Source organism: Rattus norvegicus, chromosome 3, assembly GCF_021556685.1.
Source record: "Rattus norvegicus strain SHRSP/BbbUtx chromosome 3, alternate assembly SHRSP_T2T, whole genome shotgun sequence".
In the NCBI taxonomy this organism is placed as follows: domain Eukaryota; kingdom Metazoa; phylum Chordata; class Mammalia; order Rodentia; family Muridae; genus Rattus; species Rattus norvegicus.
Genome location: NC_141536.1, coordinates 49,376,621 through 49,400,585, shown reverse-complemented (window position 1 = coordinate 49,400,585; position 23,965 = coordinate 49,376,621). Strand labels below are relative to the sequence as shown.

The window sequence follows — 23,965 nt, the reverse complement described above, 5'->3', positions numbered from 1 at the left end:
ATAGTTGTCCTCTCCCTCCACCATGTGCATTCTGGGAGTAGAGTCCAGGTTATGAGGCTCTGCCACAGGAACCCTTCTCCACTGAGGCCTCTTGAGTTTCTTCCATACTGCTATGGCTTTGGCAAGGCTAAATGACACACACGGGATCTCTGAGACTGACTCCACGGGATCCCTGAATGCCTACCCCATATTCAACATTATTTTCTCTCAGTGCCAGCAAGGAAGGTAACATCAGTTCAACATGATGGTCAAATATAAAATCAACTTTATCTCACGAGGAAAGCACTTTTGCCCCTGTGCTGCCTTCCCATTTTAGGGACTGGGATGACCTGTAGGCCCCAAGCTCATGACCAGAGATATGGAACTGGTATATTTTGACTCTGAGAATTAGAAACTAGCAGGAAGCACTGACTTCTTCTATATTTAGAAACACACGACCAAGAGAGGATTCAAAATGGACCAGAGATGACTGGAAGCCTGAGTTCAGTTTTTACAGTCCGCGATCAGTAAAGAGCACAAAGGAAATGGCTAGTTCACGTCTAAGTAAATCAGAGCTGTTATCTCCCTTTCTGACCCATGTGCTACTTGATCTAGAAAAGTAAAACAAAGTAAGCAAAACACCCAGCGTCATAAAACAGGATCTCTTTTTACAAAATTAGTGAAAGAATAACGTTTTGATGGGACTCAGGATGGTGGTGGGTTGTTACAATGCTAACCTAAAGACATCTTGGATTGAAAACTTTTTTTTTTTTTTTGTTTTTGTTTTTTTTTTTGACTGGGGGCGAGGCGATGACTGGAAGGCATCAGGGGACTAGTAATTTCAGTACAAATTCAATAAAAACAAAGCAACATGATCTGTTCTCTTTACTAAACAGTCCAGATTTTCTCATTGTCTGCCCGCTCAGTATTTCCACACAACAACTTGCCAAGCATCAGAGGGTGGTTTAGGAGTAAACTGCTCCAAGACTAGACAGAATGTGGGAGCTGGTGGGGGCAGGAAGAGAAGGAAATGTCAAAATGTCTTTGATGATTAGTTCTGCCGCACAGGTGCAGATCCTTCTGGGAGATGTCTGATAGATACATCATGTTTCCTTAGAGTCATAATTTCTACTTTTCTCTCTGGAGTTTACAGGTGGGACTTTTGTGGAGGACAGGAGTGAAGGAACTGCTACTTCTGTTTTAACATTCTTGTAGCTTTGACAATTTTTCACATTTCCTGCAGAAGTAATTAGTTTACCTTCCTTGAGGAGTTGAGCCAGGCTCCTCCATCCCTTTGCCTTCTGTCCACCCATCTCTGGCCCAGTGAGTCTCGTGTCCCTGGATTCTGTAACACTCTCTGCTCTTCTGGAGCCCGGGTCAGTAGTGGCCCCAGCACATCAAGAGCTGGTTTAAAGGAAAATGGCTGACTTGTGAAGAGTCCTGTTAACACAGCAAAGAAAATGGTTGGCAGAGCTGATGATATGTAACTTTAACGAAGTGGGTTTTTTTTTACTCTAAGGAACTATTTTTAGAAACAATATAAATTGACTCATTTATTTCCAGAAATACTAGAAGTTCAAGTTTTCTATTATTCACTTTTTTGTAGATGAGGACAGAGGCAATAAGGGGACACAGTATCCAATATCATACCACCCATAAGCAACAGAGTCGTAGTGCATAACCCAGGGAAGGTTGTCTCAGGATCCATTCTTCAGAGCCTTCCTCTACCTGCAAAGTCTAGTACAACATCAAAGTTGTCTCAAGTACTTGAAAGGCAGTAAACCCAAAGGGGAACTAAAAAGAATTTGACCTGCTCAGAAAATGCCTCCAAAGGGTCCAAGGAATCCTAAAAAAAAAAAAAAAAAAAACCAAAACTAAAAACAAAAACTAAAAGGCAAAAAAAATTAGCTTAATTAGATAAAGGAAATAGGACTTGGGTGTTGGGGGGAGGGGGCAGTACCTCAATTGTTAAAAGTGCTAGCCCTGTAAACATGAGGATCTGTGTTCAGTTCTCAGAACCTGCATAAAAATATCCCGCACAGGGGCACACAATTGCAGTATCAGGGATGCAGAGGCAGATACTGGAGGTTCCCTGGGGCTCAGTGGCTGACCAGGCTATATCCTATTCAGTACCCAGCCAATGAGAGACTGCCTCAAAGGCGAAGGGCGTTCCTGAGCAGGACACCTAGGTTATCCTCTAGCACCCCCTCCCCCACTCAGGCATATGAGTGTGTGTACATCTGTGTGTTCATATGTATCCACACATGCATGTACACCTGCACATACATGAACAGACATAGATATGCACTAATATAAATAACAGAAGACATAGATGTATTTTAAAAAGATGAGTCTCTTTTTTTCTGGAAGCACTGGCTGTTGCTGAGGTGTTTTTTGGTGACTAAGTTGATGATGCTGGCAACTAGAACATGGTTGGGGTAGTCAAAATTTCTTCCTGTCTTACAATGCAATGAATTAGGCATGTATCACAATAACTATATTTTTATCAATACTTCTTTATTTGAGGAGTTAATATATTGTGATGCAGGAAGTGTGGTGAAAAATAGTCTGTTAAACAACTCGACAAGCATTATTTTGCCATTACTGTTTTAAAAAATGTGCACTCTAGTACATTTGGTCTCAGGGTTTCGGAAAAGACTATTTTTAAATGCTTTATTTTTTTTTTCTATTCAACCAATATACCCTATGTATTGGGTATAATTTGAAACACGCATACATTGCAAATGGCTAAATTAGTCTAATAAATGTTCAAAACAGGCTTCTGCTCTGTTTATGAAATTTATCATTTAAAATTACCGAAACATTGAAATAAAATAAAAATCATATTGGATGTTATTTCACAGTAAAAATTTGTAGTTAATCACCAAAGCAGGACAATATTTTCCCCCCCAAAGCCCATGACTGCAGCGTTTTCTTTCCTCCTCTGTCTACGGCTTTCCTGACAATTGTGCATGTTTTCCATCCACTTAGGCAATTCTTATGCAAGAAGCTAAACGTAATTAAATGTGCAGGATGAAAAGATGGCCCAGGCACTGCTGGTACCCCCGGGACCTGAGAGCTTCCGCCTTTTCACTCGAGAATCTCTTGCTGCTATCGAAAAGCGTGCTGCAGAAGAGAAAGCCAAGAAACCCAAGAAAGAGCAAGACATTGACGATGAGAACAAACCAAAGCCAAACAGCGACTTGGAAGCTGGGAAGAACCTTCCATTTATCTATGGAGACATTCCTCCAGAGATGGTGTCGGAGCCCCTGGAGGACCTGGACCCCTACTATGTCAGTAAGAAAGTGAGTGCTTACTTTGTGTGGTCAATACATTCTCAATTAGATGTGCACTAGGGGTTTATGTGCACAAGAACATTGCAATTGCTATCTGTTAAATCGTTCACGGCACTCTTTACTGCTATACATCTTGAGGAACAGAAACATTGATAAGAAATAAAATCTCTGCCACAGGGAAATAAGCATAAACAATTTCTACCAATTCACAGTATCGAGGTGAATGGGAAAACTTAAATCTGATGGCAAAGATAAGTGTCTGCTATTGCTAATCCATTTAACAGTTTGATAGACAAATCATAGTTATAAGGTGGATGCTATATTTATTTTTTAGTTCAGACTTGGCTTGATGTTTCTGACAATCATCCGTGTTCTATAAAGCAGAAATCTCCTTATCTATTCCTATAGACAGGTAATTCATGGAGAAGCTTGTTTCCTGAGATATGCATTTTTGATTGTTTTCCTCCAACTTGGCATATGATTAGGAACTTCTATAGGCTTTATTGAGATTGTATAGGAGAAATTCTAGACCATCTGCAAATAGTTAAATCATTACCACAAGGAACGAAATACCGAGATTAGAAGAGAAAACATGGTGATTATAATAATAGCAAGAATCTCCATGTAATTTAAAGGAACAGCTATGACTATGTTTTTCTGATGTTTAAAACGACTACACTGTTCTGCCAGCATTGGTTTCAATAGTTAAACCAGCCTTGTGGGACCCATAGAGAATCTAAATAAAGAATAATATTTTATTCTTTTTACCTAAACGAATACTTTGGTACCTTTTAATCACACTTTATAGCTTACCTTCACAATGAGAAAACAATTTATTGTAAAGACAAATTAACACTATTTCAAGTTGATGATTTTTGGATTGACAAGTAAACAGAACAACTTTGCTTGTCAAAGTAGAACTTTACAAAAGCAATAGTTGAAGACACTGCCTTCTGTAAGTAATGTACGATATGGACTTTTAAGTCCCGGGGATAGGAGATGGCTCAGTTGTTCAGAGCACTCCCTGTTCCTACAGAGGACTGAGGTTTGGTTCACAGCACCCATGTCAGGTGACTCAAGGCTGTAACGACAAATCCAGCAGATCTGACCCTCTCTCTGTGAGTACTCTCACACACTCGTGTGTGTGTGTGTGTGTGTGTGTGTGTGTGTGTGTGTACACAAAGACATACACCTAGATAAAAATAAAACAAAGACTAACAAACATTGTAAGTCTTTTTTTACTAAGTTTAAGAAAGGAAGGCATTCACTATGCATTCATATGCTTCTCAAATAAACTGTGATATACTACAGAGATGATCAAGAACTATTTGAAATTTAGGAACTCCAATGTTGTAAAGGATGTTTAGCAATAAGATACTTCTCCCAGAGACTAGAAAACTAGACCTCATTTGAGGGGAAAAAAAAAAGTCTTAACATACACATTTGCAGCCAAGTGTGTTGTGTCCTATTTGTAAGTCCAGTACTTGGAAGACAGAGCCTAAAGTATATGTTTTACAAATTATTTTCAAGACACAGGAGTTTGTTTTACCTTGATATAAAATTGGTATTATTCCTTTAAAAACAAACAAACAAACAAACAAAAATCAAAGGAGTCAATCGGTTTGATAGACTTACCAGGGTAGAAAGGAAAAAATGGAGATATTACCCAATGGAAGGAGAGCTATAATTTCTTTCATTAGAAGCATTTCACTTCCAGTGACAATATCATCTCTGTATGACAGGGCTACCCTGGGCTACACCTACCATTTGATTAAGTAAGCGGTTTGGATCCCATGTTCAACAAGGACTCTCCTGTCTGATTTGTTTTCCCATAGATTTCCTGAGGGAAAAGCACCACTATAATTCTTTCTCTCCGTGAGAATATAACATACCCATTTTCATGTCAATTGATTGGCATCTGATTTTACAGGCCAGGTTTTCAAGTTTGGCTAACGTTCTAGTTTGCTACTGGAAAACAAAAATTGTTCTCCGTGCACGGGAAAGGACAGGCATTGCTCACTGCACACTGGAAACCCGACTTGGATCATAATTCATTGACAGTGACTCTGAACTATCAAGGGAGAAGCCCTGCCTTCGTTTATGAAGTACCTCTGAGCGTGAGGATGCAGGTGCTGCTTGCAGAAACATGATTGGTGACTCACAAACGCTAAAGGGAGAAGACAGTGTGTGAACTCATAGAATCCCACCCTAGTAGAAAGCCATGCTACTACATGACAACTTGTGTGGAAGACAGCATAGAGCTTGAGGGCTTCGTGTAATGATTTGCTGTCACTGATTAGCGATGTGTCTCAGTGCCTAATATAACTAGATGAGTAAGACCACAGTATATTTTAATAGCATTTAAGTTGGCCAGGTTAACAGCTTAAAAATAGTGGTATGATAATAATAGCTAACATTTGCCGGGCTCACCCTATGCGAGGAACCACTTGAACACTCCAGTTCATCTCATACCAACGAGCCAGTGAAGCAGTTGCTACTGTTAGTCTCAGTTTCCAGAAGGGAAAGGAAAGCCAAGGCCAATACTTTCACTTACCAAAGTCATGCTCCATCAGTGATAGATCACGGATTGGACCCGCATCTGGACCACTGGTAACTGCAGTAACAACAAATGTAAAATAAGATGGTCAAGCGTTGGTTGCGCCATTTTTTAAACACGTTTTGCTGATTCTTTGTGAATTCTGCGTGATGCAACCCAGTCCCGAGCATCTCCCTGTCCCTTAGTACATACCTTTTGCCCTTGTAGCACTCCCCACCCTGTATATAAAAACCAAACCAACCAACCAAGCAAAAAATACCTGGCCATGGAAACTGCAGTGTGTCCTGGTGATCACACGGATACTTTTTCCTCCCAAACAGCCCTAGTTGTAAATGTTCATTGCTGTGAGTCATTGCTCTGGTTCAAGGCCTCTGCTCATTGTCAATGCTGGATCCTCATAGGGACTCCTTTCGGATATCCTGTTGTTGCCCTGGGCTGTACCATCTTTTAAAACTCCGTGCTTGATATATTCCATTGAGGTATAAATCTGCTGCTGCTTCCAAAAAACTAAGAATTTCAGTGAACGTATTAGTATTTATCCAGGGGGAAAAGGAGTTAGCACTCCAGATGATAACTGTTGGGACAAACTTCAGTCACAGGGCTTACAGCAATACTGGGGATGAGTACCGAAATCTTTCCGCGGTGAGGCACCGCGGAAAACCAGACTTTAAAGTCGGTGTTCCTTCCAGACATGTCTTATACTCTCATAAGTTTTTGGAGTAGGTACATCAGAGTCCCAGACTTCAAACATCTCTTTGTAATTTCTTTCACTTTCCAGATCATTAGAATTTTACTCCTTGCTTCTCAGCCCCTGAGGTATGCATCGTTACACATTCAGAGTAGGAGCGCCACACTCACCAGTCCAGGAGCCACTCGCACCCACAGGCTAACCTTGCAGGAGAAGCAGAGGGCTTCGTGTTTGAAAGGACAGTTCATTCTTGCGTAGTCTATTTTGGGAGATATTTCGAAATACGCCCCCCCCCCTTTCTAATGTTGCAAGTAGAAATTGCTCTTTCAGGGAAATTGTTTCAAAGAGCATGAGTTAATGCACTTTGAATCATTGGGAACGTTTACACACTATTGCTGCCTCTGATGCCTAAATGGAACTTGATTGCCGCACTGTGAATTCGTGACAGCCCACTAATGCTTCCGTAGTTCAGGGGCAGTCTTCGTGAGGCTCATTGTCACTTGCCCGTAACCCTGACGCTAGCAAGGGACAGGTTACTTGCCCTCTTACTAGAATTTATAGAGCTCAGCTCATTGAAAATGGTTAGTTAAGTAACCGTTGGCTCAGTGGTCTGCAACCCAGAAGGGCGGTGAAAGGGTTGCTTGTTGGCCCTGCCCTTTCTGCTCACAGTGTAAACATTCCTGCCTGCCTCTTCAAACAGACCTGTCGAGAGCTGCTGTGAATGTATGGGATATAGCCTTTAGTAAAAGGGTGCAAACATATTATTAAGTAAATCAGTACATACGGCAGATGTCATGAAGGTGAACAGTGCCTTAAAGGCATATTTAATTAGAATAAGTGTTTATTGGCAAAGCACGCTATTAAAACTGTGGGGGAAAGCAGGTTCTTTGTCCTCAGTCATTTATAAAAGCAACTAACCAGGTTCTCCCACAAATGAATCCTACGTGGGAATTGCTACTTGGTGGTGATTACCAGCAAACACGTGAGAGAGCCAGTGCAAAGCAATATGCTAAGAGTTAGTGGCAGGAGAAACAGCTAAGGAATGATCAGAAGGCAGTGTGATTTATATGGGAAAATGGAAAGGAGGGGGTGGTGATTTGGGTTCTGAGAATGGAAAAAGAGATTGGATAGTAAGGCTGCCTGCATATTATAATTTACCTAAGCAGAAAGTTGAAAACAAGTAATATCTGCCTATACCCCAAAAACTTAAATATTGACAATTCTGAAAAACTTCTAGAACTTCCTAGCACGAGGGTCATGATAGGCACGATAAACTTGAATAGTGAGACCTTTCTACAGGTATAGATAGCTGTCTTCACTGAGTCTATGGCCACGCCCATCACAGCTGGAGGGAGAGATTGACAGGTTCTGTGTGGGACTGACAAGTGGCTTAAATGGCTGGAACAGAGATGACTGTAGTAGTAAAAAATAAAGGATGACCCATCCTGGGAGTCTTGAAAGGTAGCCCTGGGTCTGCATAGCTTAAATGCTATGAGGATGTGTGCTTCAGATCCTAGACTTTTAACCATGGCTTGGCCTTTGAAGTCATGTATTTAAAATTAATTTTCAATGCAGCTGTCTTTCCTCAAGATCCAAGTGGATCCTTGTCAGCACGCAAAAATCAGGTTCTGTAACTTATTTAAATGTCGTAGATCAAGGCAGCTGCTACAGAAATGATGGGAGGCCACCACAAAAATAGGGTTAGAAGGTTTGGAGTTATTAATTTCAATGAATTCAATAATTAACTAATGATACTCATAAAAGATTATTTTGACACTTATATATACCAAATGATCTGAAAAGTCACCAAAGCTGGAGGCATATGGCAAGCCTCAAGTAGAAATGAACCTTGTAAAGTTCTTTAATTTGATTTCTAGTCATGTGTAAGGCTATCAGTTTGGATCGACAAGTTTGGAGGCTTAGAGACAGGTAAGATAGTAGTCCACTGGGCCTTTGTGTGACTATTTCTGTAGGGGAGAAACACTTATGCTGGGTCTAGTAAACAAGATACTGGTTATGTTCCAACTGGTCTAAATGAACACGTTTGTACAAAAAAAAAATCAGGTAAAAAGTTCTTGAGTTGTGTTGTAAATGCCTCAAATAAACCTGCATGTCTAATCTCTCTTGTATTTTCTTTTTCAGACTTTTGTAGTGTTGAATAAAGGGAAGGCGATTTTTCGATTCAGCGCCACCTCCGCCCTGTATATTTTAACTCCGCTAAACCCTGTTAGGAAAATTGCCATTAAGATTTTGGTACACTCATATCCTTTTCATGCAAAAATGCCATTTCTAACAGTTGTTTTTCAATGAGATGCCCTTCTATGCTTTCTATATTTATAAAATTTCTTTGCAGCAAATGGTAACACTGTTAGTTTAAGGGGTTGATTTCCATTGGCCGTCAGTTGTTCATAAAGTATATAAAGTTTATCATAAAATTATTATCGTGGGTCTAGAAGCAAATATGAAGCATGCTAGCAAGTTTGTCAGTGAACTAACCATGCTGTATGGCACAAATGAGAGCAAATCCTTTTTCCCTTTCTCATCCTCAATTAAATCATTGATTTTTGCTGAAGAAGCCTAGCCTATTACAGTTATCATAGTGTGTTATACCATACAGTATATATAGTTAGTGTCTCTCTATATATTACCAAATGCTCCGACACTCATACCTTATTTGGCTATCCATCCCCAGCAAATTTTACCCCCTTTTCCTTCTCCTCCCTTCCTCTCCTACCACCCCCCACGTCCTCCATTTCTTTCTTGTTCTCTTCTTTCTGTAAATAAATGTTCAAGAAACTGCTGTGTGTCTATGTACGTGGACAAAAATACGTTAAAAAGCCACCAACCTTAAATTCTTTATGGGTCTGCGATGTGACTTCAGTGATACAAAACTAGCCCAGCATGTTCAGGGGCTCAAATTTGATTCCCAGTATGGCATATACAGGTGCAAATTATAATAGTAAAAAAAAATTCATGTTATGGGAAGAATAGGTATAGATTACAATAGATCCTGAAGTAATGACAAAATACGTTTAAAATGGTGTTCAGTAGTGGGCATGTTCTATAGACTTCAAACAGGCTTATAGAAATATATTATCATATGGACACAGGAAACAGGAGAAAACCTTTTGAAAACCCACATGAATTCTCTCACTCTCAAGCTTGATACTGGAAGGTGTTTATATTTTAAAACAAAATGATTTGTCACATGAATTTCTGTGTAGTGAAATCTATATTGAACAGTGTTCCTACCAATTACCTAATAAGATCATGATACTGCCTTATTAGCACAAAACACACCCCATAGCATGCTGTAAACTATAAAGAAATGGGTTACATCACTACGAGGCTGCTTCATAAGAATTCCTAATCAGTTCCTAATCTTTTAGAGATAATATTAGGTCATAAGGAAGGCTTTGACTTTTCTTATTAACCATGGTCTTAACCCAGCTAAGTAAGATTGATTTCACAGTAAAATTGTGCTTTTGAATCTTTTGTGTTGGATAGAACTTTGGTGTCTATAATGAATTGGCATTTATTCCTTAACTACAATTTACTTTGTTCAGCATGCTTATCATGTGCACTATTTTGACCAACTGTGTATTTATGACGTTGAGTAATCCTCCCGACTGGACAAAGAATGTAGAGTAAGTAGTAATATGTTCTTAGAATGAAACACACACACACACACACACACACACACACACACACACACACACACACACGCTCAGATTCTCTGGCAATCTCTTTGTGGTAATGGTCTGACTTGTAGCTTCTGCCTTTTGAAGTCATGCTAAACACTTCTGTCTTTGTTCTATAGTTTTGAGAATGACATCCAAGAAAATGACATCAATTTTTATTTTCAGCACTTTCCGAGATTACCATAAAGATTTCCCGTCCCATTGTAAGCCACCATTTGTCAACAATTTATATCTTAGCAAAACAGCACTTAGAATATTCGAAAATACTATCTGCTCGACGTTATTGTCATAGAGGATCCTGCTCTTAGGTTGAGGCAGCTTTCTCACTGAAAGACCAGGTACCATTTATGACTTATGGTTAACAAAATGGAAACACCAATAAACTTTAATGAAGTTTGAGTCTGTGTAAACTTTTTCCAATGAGACTAAATGAGGCATTTAGACACCTATAAATTTCATTTAATTTTAATAATATAATATGAAAACCTAAGTAAAGGAGATATTTGGATATGAATCCTATTTATTCATTTGTGTGTGTGTGTGTGTGTGTGTGTGTATGTATGTTTTGCCTACCTGTATGTCTATATAACGTGTGCATGTAGTGCCCAAAGAGAACAAAAGAGCGTGTTAAATTCCCTAAACTGGAGTTCAGAATGCAATCTGTGTCCTTTGAGAGACCAGCCATCTGTGTAGCCCTGAATATCTTTTTTTTTTTAAAGTGAAAAGTAGTATCTTTGAGATGTGCATACTAGTCAAACAGCTTGAGTGTTATAAGACTTTTTGGCTTGGACATTTCAATTAGTTGACTGTACAACTTTTCTAATCAATAACAACTGGTGGAGTTTGTTTTTGTTTTTGTTTTTGCTTTTTTTTTTTTTTTGCATTGTAGCAGGAGACAAGCACAATTGTGTTGTCACTGCAAATAAATAAATACAATTTAACGAGTGAAGCCAGACAGAAACGAGTCACCATGGAATCTAAGGAAAAGAGAAGACAGTAAGATTACCCAGCTCTGAGATGAAAACTGGTTACTTCACATAGGTCATAGACATCCAAACTGAAATAAAAGCAACACGTGATAAAAATGCTTCTTAACATTTACCTACTTCATAAGTACCAATTATACTTTCTTCCCCTGTAACTATGGGCTGGGTAGGGGTGAGGGATGGCGAGAATGTGCTTTGGAAACTAAATATAATGACTTCTGCAACTATTTCTTTGTTCCTCCTTATGAGGGAATGTCTCACACAGAAGCATCGCACAAACACCAATTCTAACACTTCACACATAGAACACAATTCTAGACAGTAAAACACAATGAGTTGCCGCAAGACAGTCAAATGTGTCTATGACATACTCTGAAAAAACACTCAAATTGTGCTTATAAAAGACATAGAATTTAAAAACAAGTACTCTCCACTATTTTTGGAAGAAACAGAAATAACTTAAGAAATAACTCTGTTGTCACTCAGAGAAATGGGTTGGAACGCACAAAGGTGGACCACAAACTCAAAGTCTGTTTGTCGTTCACCCCCCCTAATTTGGATTTCAAGCCAATTTAAATAAAAATAGATTGAAGAATTTAGTATATCTGTGATCTGAGGACTTTAGGCAAACATGGAGGTGAGATCCTTAACAACTGATACATTTTATGTGATCATAAACATGCGTGAAGGGGACACAGAGACAGATGGGGGCAGTTTTATCATTCTCTGCCTGACTCTTAAGAATAAGATATAAAATCTACTTCCAGTCCACTGCAATAGCCTTACATGAGCTCAGTCCTTGAAAACTTGGATAGAAATACAAATAATTGAATGCACACTTTGTGGCCTCTCCAAGAAGATACCAACTGTGTGGTTCTTGAAAGTTAAAACCTGGCTAGTTCTTTTCTATTGGGCACTAGCAGTTAGAACCCTGCCCTTATGGGCACAGAATGCGGGAAACTATTCCTCTTTTTAAGAACATCTTCATCAATTCTTTGAGAATTTCACACAGTGTATTTTGATCACATTCGCTCTCCCCAACTCCTCCAAGAATCTGTGGTTCTAAAATGTAAGCAGTTTGACAACAGTTTTGAAGGACACATTTACGACAAATGTATATTTTCTCTTCAGTTTAGTACTTCATTCAGTCTAATAAGAATAATTAAATTAAGATTCTTAGGTAAGTACAAATAAGAAACTACATGCTATAAAACTAAAGACAAAAACAAAAAAACAAAAACAAAAACAAAAACCAAAAAAACAGAGCTAGCATTTGCCATGCTCACAAAACCATCTCTTTAACGTCTTGTTTCTGGTTGTTAACTTGGCTTGGGTACCTTTCCTAGGTATACGTTCACTGGGATCTATACCTTTGAGTCACTTATAAAGATCTTGGCAAGAGGGTTTTGCTTAGAAGATTTCACTTTCCTCCGTGACCCATGGAACTGGCTGGATTTCAGTGTCATCGTGATGGCGTGAGTAATTTTTTTTTTTTTAAGTCTGGCCAATTCAAAGGAATGAAAAGATGTGCTGTATAAGTCAATTTAAGACATGTTTTGAATACAGAGCTTTCTTGTTAAGTTAGATCAACTCTATGCCTTATACAGTATGACGATATGAGTTACACTATTAAAAGATATGTAAGTCTAGCAAATCAGCAACATATGGAATTACTTTATTGTCCCTTAGTCTTTGAGTGATAAATGGAGTTACTTTCTATCCCATCATATTTTTCTTCATCAAAATCAAGTTACTTATTAACTACAATTTAATAGAAACTACGGTGCCATGATAAATTCCGCAAACAATCGTAATCGTGTAATGAAAATTACATTGAAACACAGCTATATTTTTTTCCCTTAAAGGCAGCTTTCAGCTTTTGGCATCCTGAGCTTTTGACCAATTCTGTTTGAGTCTCTCAAGGGGCTTTAGATGCCAACCCAGAATTAGTCACTTAAAATGAACTTTGCCAAAACTATCAGTAACTCTGATTTAATCCTACAGGTATGTAACAGAATTTGTAAGCCTAGGCAATGTTTCAGCCCTTCGAACTTTCAGAGTCTTGCGAGCTCTGAAAACTATTTCTGTAATTCCAGGTAAGAAGAAAACGGTGTAAGGTGGTAGGCCCTTATATCTCCAACTTTTCTTGTGTGTTATTGTGTTTGTGTGTGAACTCCCTATTACAGATATGTGACAGAGTTTGTGGACCTGGGCAATGTCTCAGCGCTGAGAACGTTCAGAGTTCTCCGAGCATTGAAAACAATATCAGTCATTCCAGGTGAGAGCTAGGTTAAACACAGAGGCTGACTTTAACCGTACCACATAATATTGGAATTGCAACCCCTCCGTTCATTGGCCATGGGGCCTTTTGCTCAAGTCTGTCACATTCAAGAATTCCAGACAGTGTTTCAATGTTGGGTCAGTTCCTTTAACATGTTGATAATTTCAACTTTCTTCATAAAGCCAGCCTCTGAGTTTAACAGAAAGTTGCATGAGATATGCACATATCATCGACAAATGTTTCTGTAATCCCTCTCCTGCATTTAAGATGTATGTCTTCTCTCCTGCATTCTGACAAAGCTTTGCTGTCATGCCCTTAACTGACTGTCCTGTATTTTACCATTTGCTCCAGATCTATTTCAAAAATAGATCATTTTTTCATAAAGGAGAAAAGGCTATAGGGCAGCATGTGTGTGGCATGGGATCCTTATGGCCTTAAAATTCTTTTTGCCTTGTAATTCACTGCTACTTGCAGGCCGGCAGAAAGAATGGGTTGAGAGAAACAGCTTCATGAAACGCAAAAATTGAAAGAAGAAGCAATTTAGTATTCCACATGTTTGGGGCAATACTTGATATCACTTGGTATCACAGAACCTAAAGATTTGTGAACATTGGTTCAGAACCCTCTGGCAGCATGGTGTTCACATAGAAGCGATCGGCTTTCCATCTGTTTGCAAGTCATGAGACTGTACAAAAAGCTTTTGTGTCCATGTAGCCAAGCAGCCATTCATGGAGGGTGTAGAATGTGTGCATTTATTAAGAAGAACTCTGTTCATATATTGCTCTTCTAAGGTGACATATAGTTCTCTCTTCCAAGGTTTAAAGACCATCGTGGGGGCCCTGATCCAGTCCGTGAAGAAGCTGTCCGACGTCATGATCCTCACCGTGTTCTGTCTCAGTGTCTTTGCTCTAATCGGGCTGCAGCTCTTCATGGGCAACCTGAGGAATAAATGCTTGCAGTGGCCCCCGAGCGATTCGGCTTTTGAAACCAACACTACTTCCTACTTCAATGGCACAATGGATTCAAATGGGACATTTGTTAATGTAACAATGAGCACTTTCAACTGGAAGGATTATATCGCAGATGACAGTAAGACTGGTTGCCACTCTATGTTAACCTTAGGGTTGCCGAGTGAGTTTTCAACTAGACACAATGCAGACTGTGTGTCAGCCACTTCCTAGATAGACTTCATTGATGAACCATTGGGAAATGACTAATGTAATCAAACTCTGTTGAATTCTTTAAAAGTTATTGGGGGGGGGGTGGATGCACCCGTGCACAACTGCACACATGAAAAGGTCAGAGGGCTTCTGGGAGTCACTTCCCTCCTTCTAATCATGTGAATCCTGGGGATCAAATTCAGGTCACCAAGGTCAAAAAGCAAGCACCATTACCCAGTGAGTCATCTCACCACAAACTCAGCTCTGTCGTTAAAGTAAATAGAATTATTATGGAACCAAATTGGTTATTTTCTATATTAACAGGTCACTTTTATGTCTTGGATGGACAAAAAGATCCTTTACTCTGTGGAAATGGCTCCGATGCAGGGTAAGAAGAAGATAGTAAATAGTTAATAATAAATGCTAATAATGTAGAAGAGGTGGGAGAAATGCCATATGTGTAAATAATAAAGAACGACTGTCTCTCTAGGAAGCCCAGTCTCTGAACCATAGGGGAGCAATGGTAAGAGAGTCTGGCAATTTCTTAGAGTTAAACATAGTCCCACCACACTGCCAGATAGAGGGCCAGCTAGTTTGAAAACACATTTACCCAGGAATCTGCATGCTAACATTATCCTCAGCTGTACACATAAATCAGACCAAACTGGAAACAGCCGAGATGTCTTTGCATCTGCAAAGAAACACATAAACTGTTGTATGCACATTATGACGAAACATTCTTAAATGATGAATGAATCCGAAACTCATATCCATTTGTGAGAAAGATAATAAAAAGAAAATTCAACCTGAAAAAGCTACAAGATTCTAACCATGTGATATCTGAAAAGGACAAAACAACAGAGATGAACAAAAGATGAGGGTTTAAAGGGACCCATGATGGGGAGAGAACTGGGAGAAGCACAGTATATTTCAGGTAGGGAAAAGTGCTCTGTCTGATCCTGCGATCATACATCAAACTGTTGTCAAGTCATGGAAGACAGATTAAAAAAATAATTGGTCAAGCTTTGGGAGGTAGGTTTGGAGATCCCATGATGAAATTAAAAAAATGTATGTGACAAAAGAATTTAAAAATAGCATTACTAACCTCTGACATGTGAGGTAGAGAGAGCAGTGAGGTAAAATTTCCTAAATGTACCTTAGGAGGTGAGCAAAGCACATGACACTAGGAGAAAGGTGCTGTTGCCTAGCAATGAAGTGTTTCCCACCGCACTGTGGATGGCCAATCCTGAAACCCCTGGTATACACTAGTGCTGAACAGACAAGGGAGTGGAGAGAGAATGCTGGGAGCCAGACTGCTCACTGTGAGAGTGAAAGTTACAAAGAAGCAACTGGAAAGGTCTAGAACGATCCTGGATTACAGTTCGTTTGAGGTAAAAGAGGTACTTCAAGTGCAGCTCAGCATAAACATAAATGAATACATGTAGAAATATTTATGTGTTTGTGTGTGTGCACATCACAAGTCAAGATGCACACATGCAGCTTCTTGTTCCATCAGCTGAGGGAGGGGCCAAGAGGTACCAAGAGCTTATGAGCGATAAAGGCCAGCTGCCACCAAGACTGGTTTCTGATACTATTCTCCGTAAGAAGAACTAAGGCTAGCAAAGGAGTGTGTGAGTCTAGCATTGCCTCAGGAAATAGAGATTAGTTTGAAATCTAACGAGAAGATTAAAATGTGCCAGTGGATAAAAACAAAAACGAGGGAGTTGTCTGTGACAAGCACCAATTCATACCGTTCCCAGAGGTCAAAGATGGCACTTTTTAGCAAGAAATAAAATATCACACAAAATGTAAAATAAATACCCATGACTATATACCAATGTGAAAACTTAAGAGATTGCAGACAAACATCCCATACAGTAAAGTCCCAGGTTGATTTTGGACATACCGTGCCTTTAGAGAGATCTCCACTTCTAAGCTGTTAATGGCATGACACATGTGAATGGCATGACACATGTGAATGGCATGACACATGTGAATGGCATGACACATGTGAATGGCATGGCACATTCTCTATTCCAAGAGCAGAGTCTAGAAATGGAGGAAAATGTAAGCTCAAGAGTGGAGAAACCTATCTGGGACAGAAGGGGGCTATGTTAAAACCGAGGACCTGCGCAAAGGCTGTACTTAACGAGGATGTACTGTCATTAAAACCTGAGCATCTTGATACACGAAATACCGTCTTCATCATTTCTTGTTAGATCACACCTTCTGAAATGTGAGGTCATTTTAGACAACTGACTGAACTGAACTGGCTCACAGGTGATCTCGGTGACTTATTTCTCATCTGTTGATGGTTTCTCCTTCTTAATTTGAAATGATCGAATCTTAGCACTTTGTAGAGAGTGAATAACGATGACATCAGAGCAGGGATGTCTGGCTGCTTCCCCCTTGCTTTTCTAAATGGCCATAAATCTGACTCTCTTGTTCTTCCATTTTTGGCTGGTGTCTCTAACAGATTTCACCTGTGAGCAATCAGCTCAAGTGTTCTGGAAATGAAAGCCTCGTCCCAGATGATGACTCTGGCTTTTGACAATCCCCATAAATAAAGGGTGATTGGGCGAAATAGCTGCACTTTCTCTGCCATCCCCACCATTGCTTCTTTCTTTCCCAGACAATGTCCAGAAGGGTACATCTGTGTGAAGGCTGGACGAAACCCCAACTACGGCTACACAAGCTTTGACACCTTCAGCTGGGCCTTCTTGTCCCTGTTTCGACTCATGACTCAGGACTACTGGGAGAATCTTTACCAGTTGGTATGGACTAAATTTGCACAAGGATTTGTGTTGATGATCTCATACAAAATGCTAAGTACTAATTTACAACACACAGGGACACTAAGGAGGTCACAATACTAGAGGGAATGGCCCTAGAGTCCTCCACACTCACCTTTTCTCCCCTCCCCTGTTGCCTCTCCTTTGCCCCCTATAACTCATATACAAACTCACAGATACACATAATATAGTAAGTTTCATAAATAAAAGACACTCTGCCTATGGGCTTCCTTCTGGAAGTACAGATATTTAAAAATACATACAGAAAAATATGAAGATTTTCTTATATGAAGTATACATATTCATATATATACACACAAGCATATATTGTACAAATGCATTGTGCATGTATAGAGAATTTCTTATGTAAAGGCCATTTAACTAAATTTCTAGACTGGCATGGCATCTGTTGTGTTGTCCTGCTTTTGGAACTCTAATAATGATACTTTAATATGGATTAAACAAGTACTATTTTGCAATGCATTTATGTCACATGACAGGACAGTCATACTGTTGATAAAATCGATTGCTATGTTAGTGTGAGCATACTTGTTCACTTCAACACCAAAAACAATTTGGTCAAAATATTTGGATATTAAAAACCACCAATCTCTTGATTTCTAGCTATTGTAGTCTGATTTTTATTGGGGGATACTATAGTAAAAGATTAACGAAATTATCCCTTTTCTACACTAGACATTGCGTGCAGCTGGGAAAACCTACATGATATTTTTCGTCCTGGTAATTTTCTTGGGCTCGTTTTATTTGGTGAACTTGATCCTGGCTGTGGTGGCCATGGCCTATGAGGAGCAGAACCAGGCCACACTGGAGGAGGCTGAACAGAAGGAGGCAGAGTTTCAGCAGATGCTGGAGCAACTGAAGAAGCAGCAGGAGGAGGCTCAGGTACGGAGTGACAGTTGGCTCTTTATTGCTCTTTTAGTTTCTTTTTTTAAAATTTTTTTATTAGATATATTTCTTTACTTTCATTTCATAGGTTATTCCCCTTCCTGGTTTCCTGTCCATAAGCACCTATCTCCTCCTCTCCCCCTCCTCCATACGAGTGTTCTCCCTATACATCCCCCTTATTGCCCTCCCATATTCCCCTGCACTGGGGGTCCAACCTTGACAGGACCAAGGTGCCCCAACAAGGCTATTCTCTGCTACCTATGCAGTTGGAGCCCTGGTCAGCCCATGTATAGTCTCTGGGTAGTGGTTTAGTCCCTGGAAGCTCTGGTTGCTTGGCATTGTGGTTTTTATGGGGTTGCAAGCTCCTTCAACTCTTTCAATATTTCCTCTAATTCCGCCCAAGGAGGTCCTGTTCTCAGTTCACTGGTTTGCTGCTAGCATTGACCTCTGTATTCGACATGCCCTGGGTGTGTCTCTCAGGAGACATCTATATCCAGTCCCTTTCAGCATACATTTTTTTTTTTTAGCTTCATCAATCTTATCTAGTTTTGGTGGTTGTATATATATGGGCCACATGTTGGGCAGGCTCTGAATGGCCATTCCTTGAGTCGCTGCTCTAAACTTTGTTTCCATATCCCCTCCTATGGATATTTTTCCCCTTTTAAGAAGGAGTGGGAACATCTGCATTTTGGTCATCCTTCTTCTTGAGCTTCCTGTGGTCTGTTGATTGCATCTTGAGTAATTCCAGCTTTTTGGCTAATATCCACTTATCAATGAGTGCATACCAAGTGTGTTTTTCTGTGATTGGGTTACCTCACTCAGGATGATATTTTCTAGTTCATTCCATTTGCCTATGAATTTCATGAAGTCATTGTTTTTGATAGCTGAATAGCACTGCATTGTGTAGATGTACCACATTTTCTGTATCCATTCCTCTGTTGAAGGGCATCTGGGTTCTTTCCAGCTTCTGGCTATTATAAATAAGGCAGCTATGAACATAGTGGGGCACATGTCTTTGTTATATGTTGGAACATCTTTTGGGTATATGCCCAGGAGAGGTATATCTGGGTACTCAGGTAGTGCAATGTCCAATTTTCTGAGGAACCTCCAGACTGATTTCCAGAATGGTTGTACCAATTTGCAATCCCACCAACAATGGAGGAGTGTTCCTCTTTCTCCACATCCTCGCCAGCATCTGCTGTCACCTGAGTTTTTTTATCTTAGACATTCTAACTGGTGTGAAGTGTATCTAAATATAGTAAAAGCCATATACAGCAAACCAGTAGCTAACATCAAACTAAATGGAGAGAAACTTGAAGCAATCCCACTAAAATCAGGGACTAGACAAGGCTGCCCACTCTCTCCCTACTTATTCAATATAGTACTCGAAGTCCTGGCCAGAGCAATCAGACAGCGAAAGGAGGTCAAAAGGATACAAATTGGAAGGGAAGAAATCAAAATATCACTATTTGCAGATGATATGATAGTGTACTTAAGTGACCCCAAAAGTTCCACCAGAGAACTACTTAACCTGATAAACAACTTCAGCAAAGTGTCAGGGTATAAAATTAACTCAAATCAGTAGCTTTCCTCTACTCAAAGGATAAACAGGCTGAGAAAAAAATTAGGGAAATGACGCTCTTTTAGTTTCTTAACAGTAACCTGTTGTCACTGAGCTGGACCTGCCATTTTGTATTGTATGTAGCTATTGACGTTAGAAGACTCCAATCTACTCACACTTAAAATTCTTCATCAAACTGGAGTCAAATGCACTGTTTAGACATCATAAAGTAATTAGCTACCAGGCTGGTATTCATCGGACAATGAAGCTTATTATGAAATATCCTCATGGACACTGAAGGTGGAATTTAAGAAACACAGTTGAGACTTCCAACTGCTAATGTACCATCCCAGCAGCAGCCTTTGAAGTTAGTTCATCTTAAAAGTTTTCAAGAGTCCCCCGTGAATGGCTGCTTCTTTTAAAGACTTCGTTGGAGTTTCTATATTTTGTATTGCTGTTCAATACAAAAGGCATCTGAAATGAAGTAACAATTTTTTTTACAGTAATGAAGTTTATTTAGGCTAGAGACATAGTGACTGAGACAGCCATGCTTTGAAGAGGTGGGAACAAGGGCTTGGATAAGAAAGAGTGGATGTGCACTCTAGTTACTGCGGATGAAGGCTGTGGGCGGTTGTAGCAGGAGATTGACCAATGTCTGTCACTGTGACCGTTCCTCTCTCTGTCCCTCCCATCCCTAATAATGTTGGGCAAGGCTTGTCTTTCTGTGGGCCTTGATTATAAGTATTTCTTTACGGTTACAATTTGCACTTTTCTAACAACTAATGAAGCAGATCAACTCTCCATGTTTTTCTTTTTTTCTTTTTTGTCTTCCATGCCTTTGTTTTCTGAAAGGCTGAAGCCTTCAGACACTTCATCCTCTTTCCTTTCCTTTTGTTTGGCTGTGTTTTCATTTTTAAGTTCGTTCATTTTTCTCGCTGAGTCTGACGTGGTCATTACACACTATAAGCACAAGACCGACATACGTGTGCTGGTGCTGGTGCTGGCCATTCATCTGATAATAGGTCTAAAGCAAATGGTTTTCTTTTCATTAAGCAGAGTTTATTACATTTATTTGTTTATTTTATTTTTATTTTTTAGATTTAATGCGATGGGCATGACCTCTAAAATGTTTTTAAATAAGTGCCTCAAATTCGCTCCTATCTCGTCTCCCAAAATTATACAACGTCCTGCATTACCTTGTGCTCAGTTCACATTCTAAGTGAACGTTAAAATGTTAGTTGTAGGGCTGGAGAGATGACTCAACAGGTAAAAGCACTGACTGCTCTTCCAGAGGTCCTGAGTTCAATTCCCAGCAACCACATGGTGGCTCACAACCATCTGTAATGAGATCCGATGTCCTTTTCTGGTGAGTCTGAAGACAGCCACAGTGAACTCACATACATTAAATAAATAAATCTTTTAAGAAATTATTTAAATGTTAGTTGTATGTATTCTGTATTGTATATATAGGAAGATTATTATTTCAAAGCCATTTGGGGACTACAATATCATTTCTCTGCTAAATTGACTTGGCATTTTTGTCAAAAGCCAGTGCCCTTGTGTGAATCTGATTGTATACTCTAATCTGGCTAGCCAATGGATTAGTTATAGTGTCTCTTACACCAGCACTATACTCTCTGACCTGTTGTACGCTTATAGTAAGCTTTATAGATGACTGTGCTTTATCTTTGTCTGTGACTCTGACTTTGTCTGTGACTATGTCTTTGGTTTTCCTTTCAAAGATATTTTAATTCTTTGTAATTCCAAATGAGTTTTAAAATAACCTTCTCTACTTCAAATTAGATTGTTTCTTTCTTAGTACCTTCAAATTGATCATCTTTTTCTATATTTCTTAGTTTGCTGTTAATTTTATCTAGTGTACTTTTCGTATCAGACATTGGGGCTGTCTCTGATTATAACTAAAACATGTATAGCACAGTCGTAACACTGCTTTAATGTCTCTGTCTCTTGTCTGTTTCTGCTTTTGGTATGCTTTGATTAATTTTTTTTTTGTGTTTAACATGTGTTTCATTTTTTTTCTTTTTAAAGTTCTGAAAATCCCGAATTGAATTCCAGAAAGTTCATTTGGGAATTGCTGGATGTTTCTGTATTCCTGTAAATATCCTTGGTCTTTGTGGTGAGATAGTTCCAATGTGAATTAGCAATTTGACGCTTCACGTCTTCCAAGACCTGAAGATTTGGCAGATAGGACCAGAGTAGCATTTAAAGTATAGATTATTAGTCACCCACGGCTGCATGACAACCCTTCCTCAATACTCCACTCAATGTTCTTTAAAATGAAATGCTCAGGAACACACACACACACACACACAGAGAGAGAGAGGGGGGGGGGGAGCGCTGAGTAGTTTCAGAAAAGCCCCACAATTCTTTCTTCTTTTAGCCCTTTCCTTATGTGCTTGTTCTGTGTACCATAACCACCTTGGTTAGGTTGCATTCTTAGCTCTGCATGCGCACACACACACACACACACACACACACACACACACACACTCAGGAGGTGTTCAGAGATACCCTTCCATTGTATTTCCATCTACGAGTCCAGGATTTTGTAACTTTCAACACTAATGCAGCTTTTGTGCTGTACCGTTTTCCAATGTTTTCCAACACCTTGAGGAGAGCATTAGGATCTTCAGAGCCATGACTTTACCTACCTTCTCATTGTATTTATTATTTCAGGAGGGGGCAAATCTAGCTCCCGCTATTCCAGGTGGACCAGAAATAGAAGTCCACCTTTTTATAGCTTGTTTATTTGTTTGTTTTTCTCAGATGAATAGACATAGATCTTTTCATTATCATTTGAACTACAGTGTATAATTGGGATTTATAGAACCAAAATTTAATTTTTCAACAATTCTGAGTTACTTGTAGCTGCTCCATAGATACCTCAGTAAAAGAGCCAGCTTCCCCTGACATACAGCCACTTTGTGGTAAAATATGATATAAATTTAAAATGTACAGTCTTTTAAACTTGAGAAATTAAATATGAAGCTAGGTTTAGACTATATATAATAAGAGTCTAAAGGAGCTGGTTTTCTACCTCATGTTCAAATCATCCAAAAATGGGCTATTTTCCACTAAATTGTCAATTATTGGATTGCAGTGGCCAAATCAACGTGATAGGACATAATGTTAGCTTTAGATCATTGAAAACATAGCTCAGGGGAGGGGACATTGGAACTCAGAGTCCATTTTAGTTTTTATTAATAATATGGTTAATAATGACTGATGATTATTAGTGAGTGATGGGGAGAGGAGTTTCCTTGGTGCTCCTTGAAGCTGTGTGTACCTCAGTGAAGCCCAGGCCTTTCTATTACGTAGGCCCCTTTAGAACATGCCCTCCAGCCAATGACCTCATGAAATATGTTTCATTTGTATTTAACACTTGTTAGGGGTCTTGTAGGCTTACTCATTTTATAGACATTAAATGCACACAGCTCAGTGGATTCACAAAATCAAACTCGAGTTTTTAAAAATGAAAAAGCTAACATTAGACCAAAAATCTCCTCCCTCCATCCCTATAATTATACTCTGTATTTAATTAGTGACGTTTAAACTTCCAAATTATCCAGTTTAGCCTATTCCAGGCTCATTAGGTCCTCTGGGAAAATACTAGCGAAAGCTATAGGACGCAGTTTGAAGTCATGCCATTTAATAGATCAACTACAAAATTGAATCGAACCATGTGTAGTTAACGTCTTGTGACTTTGGGGTTTTTAACTTGATTCCATGTTTAAAATGAATGAATGAAGGATTAGTCACATGACTATTTTTTTCTTTTAGAACTTATAGATACAGTATAAGTTATACAGCTTGAGTCATGAAGAATTGACCTAGGGAAATGTCACCACCCACTCAGACATTAAACACTAGGTTGTTACTGGTCGTAAGAGGACTTTGGGATGTTAGTTGTGAACAGTCGGCTATTCGTGCAAGCAAGCAGGAAGTTGGCAGCATCACAGGGCTGGGCATGGACAGGTGCACACACATAAGAGATGACAGGAAACACCTGCCCTTGAGGGAGTCGGCCAAGCTCTGAG

At 39.4% G+C, this 23,965-nt stretch overlaps 1 protein-coding gene across 5 annotated transcripts in view; it reads left to right on the top strand.

Annotated features, from left to right (window-relative positions):
- Scn3a (sodium voltage-gated channel alpha subunit 3) overlaps positions 1-23,965 on the top strand; it is a 111,730-nt gene that overhangs the window by 27,594 nt on the left and 60,171 nt on the right. For 2 of the 5 annotated variants that reach the window (XM_087653743.1, NM_013119.2), the window contains 9 exon segments: positions 2,971-3,284; positions 8,663-8,781; positions 10,078-10,167; positions 12,554-12,682; positions 13,394-13,485; positions 14,305-14,577; positions 14,973-15,036; positions 17,281-17,422; positions 18,137-18,343. In XM_087653743.1, the coding sequence (XP_087509869.1) occupies positions 3,021-3,284; positions 8,663-8,781; positions 10,078-10,167; positions 12,554-12,682; positions 13,394-13,485; positions 14,305-14,577; positions 14,973-15,036; positions 17,281-17,422; positions 18,137-18,343 (1,380 nt within the window). In that variant the 5' untranslated portion in view covers positions 2,971-3,020. 5 annotated transcript variants of the gene reach the window in all.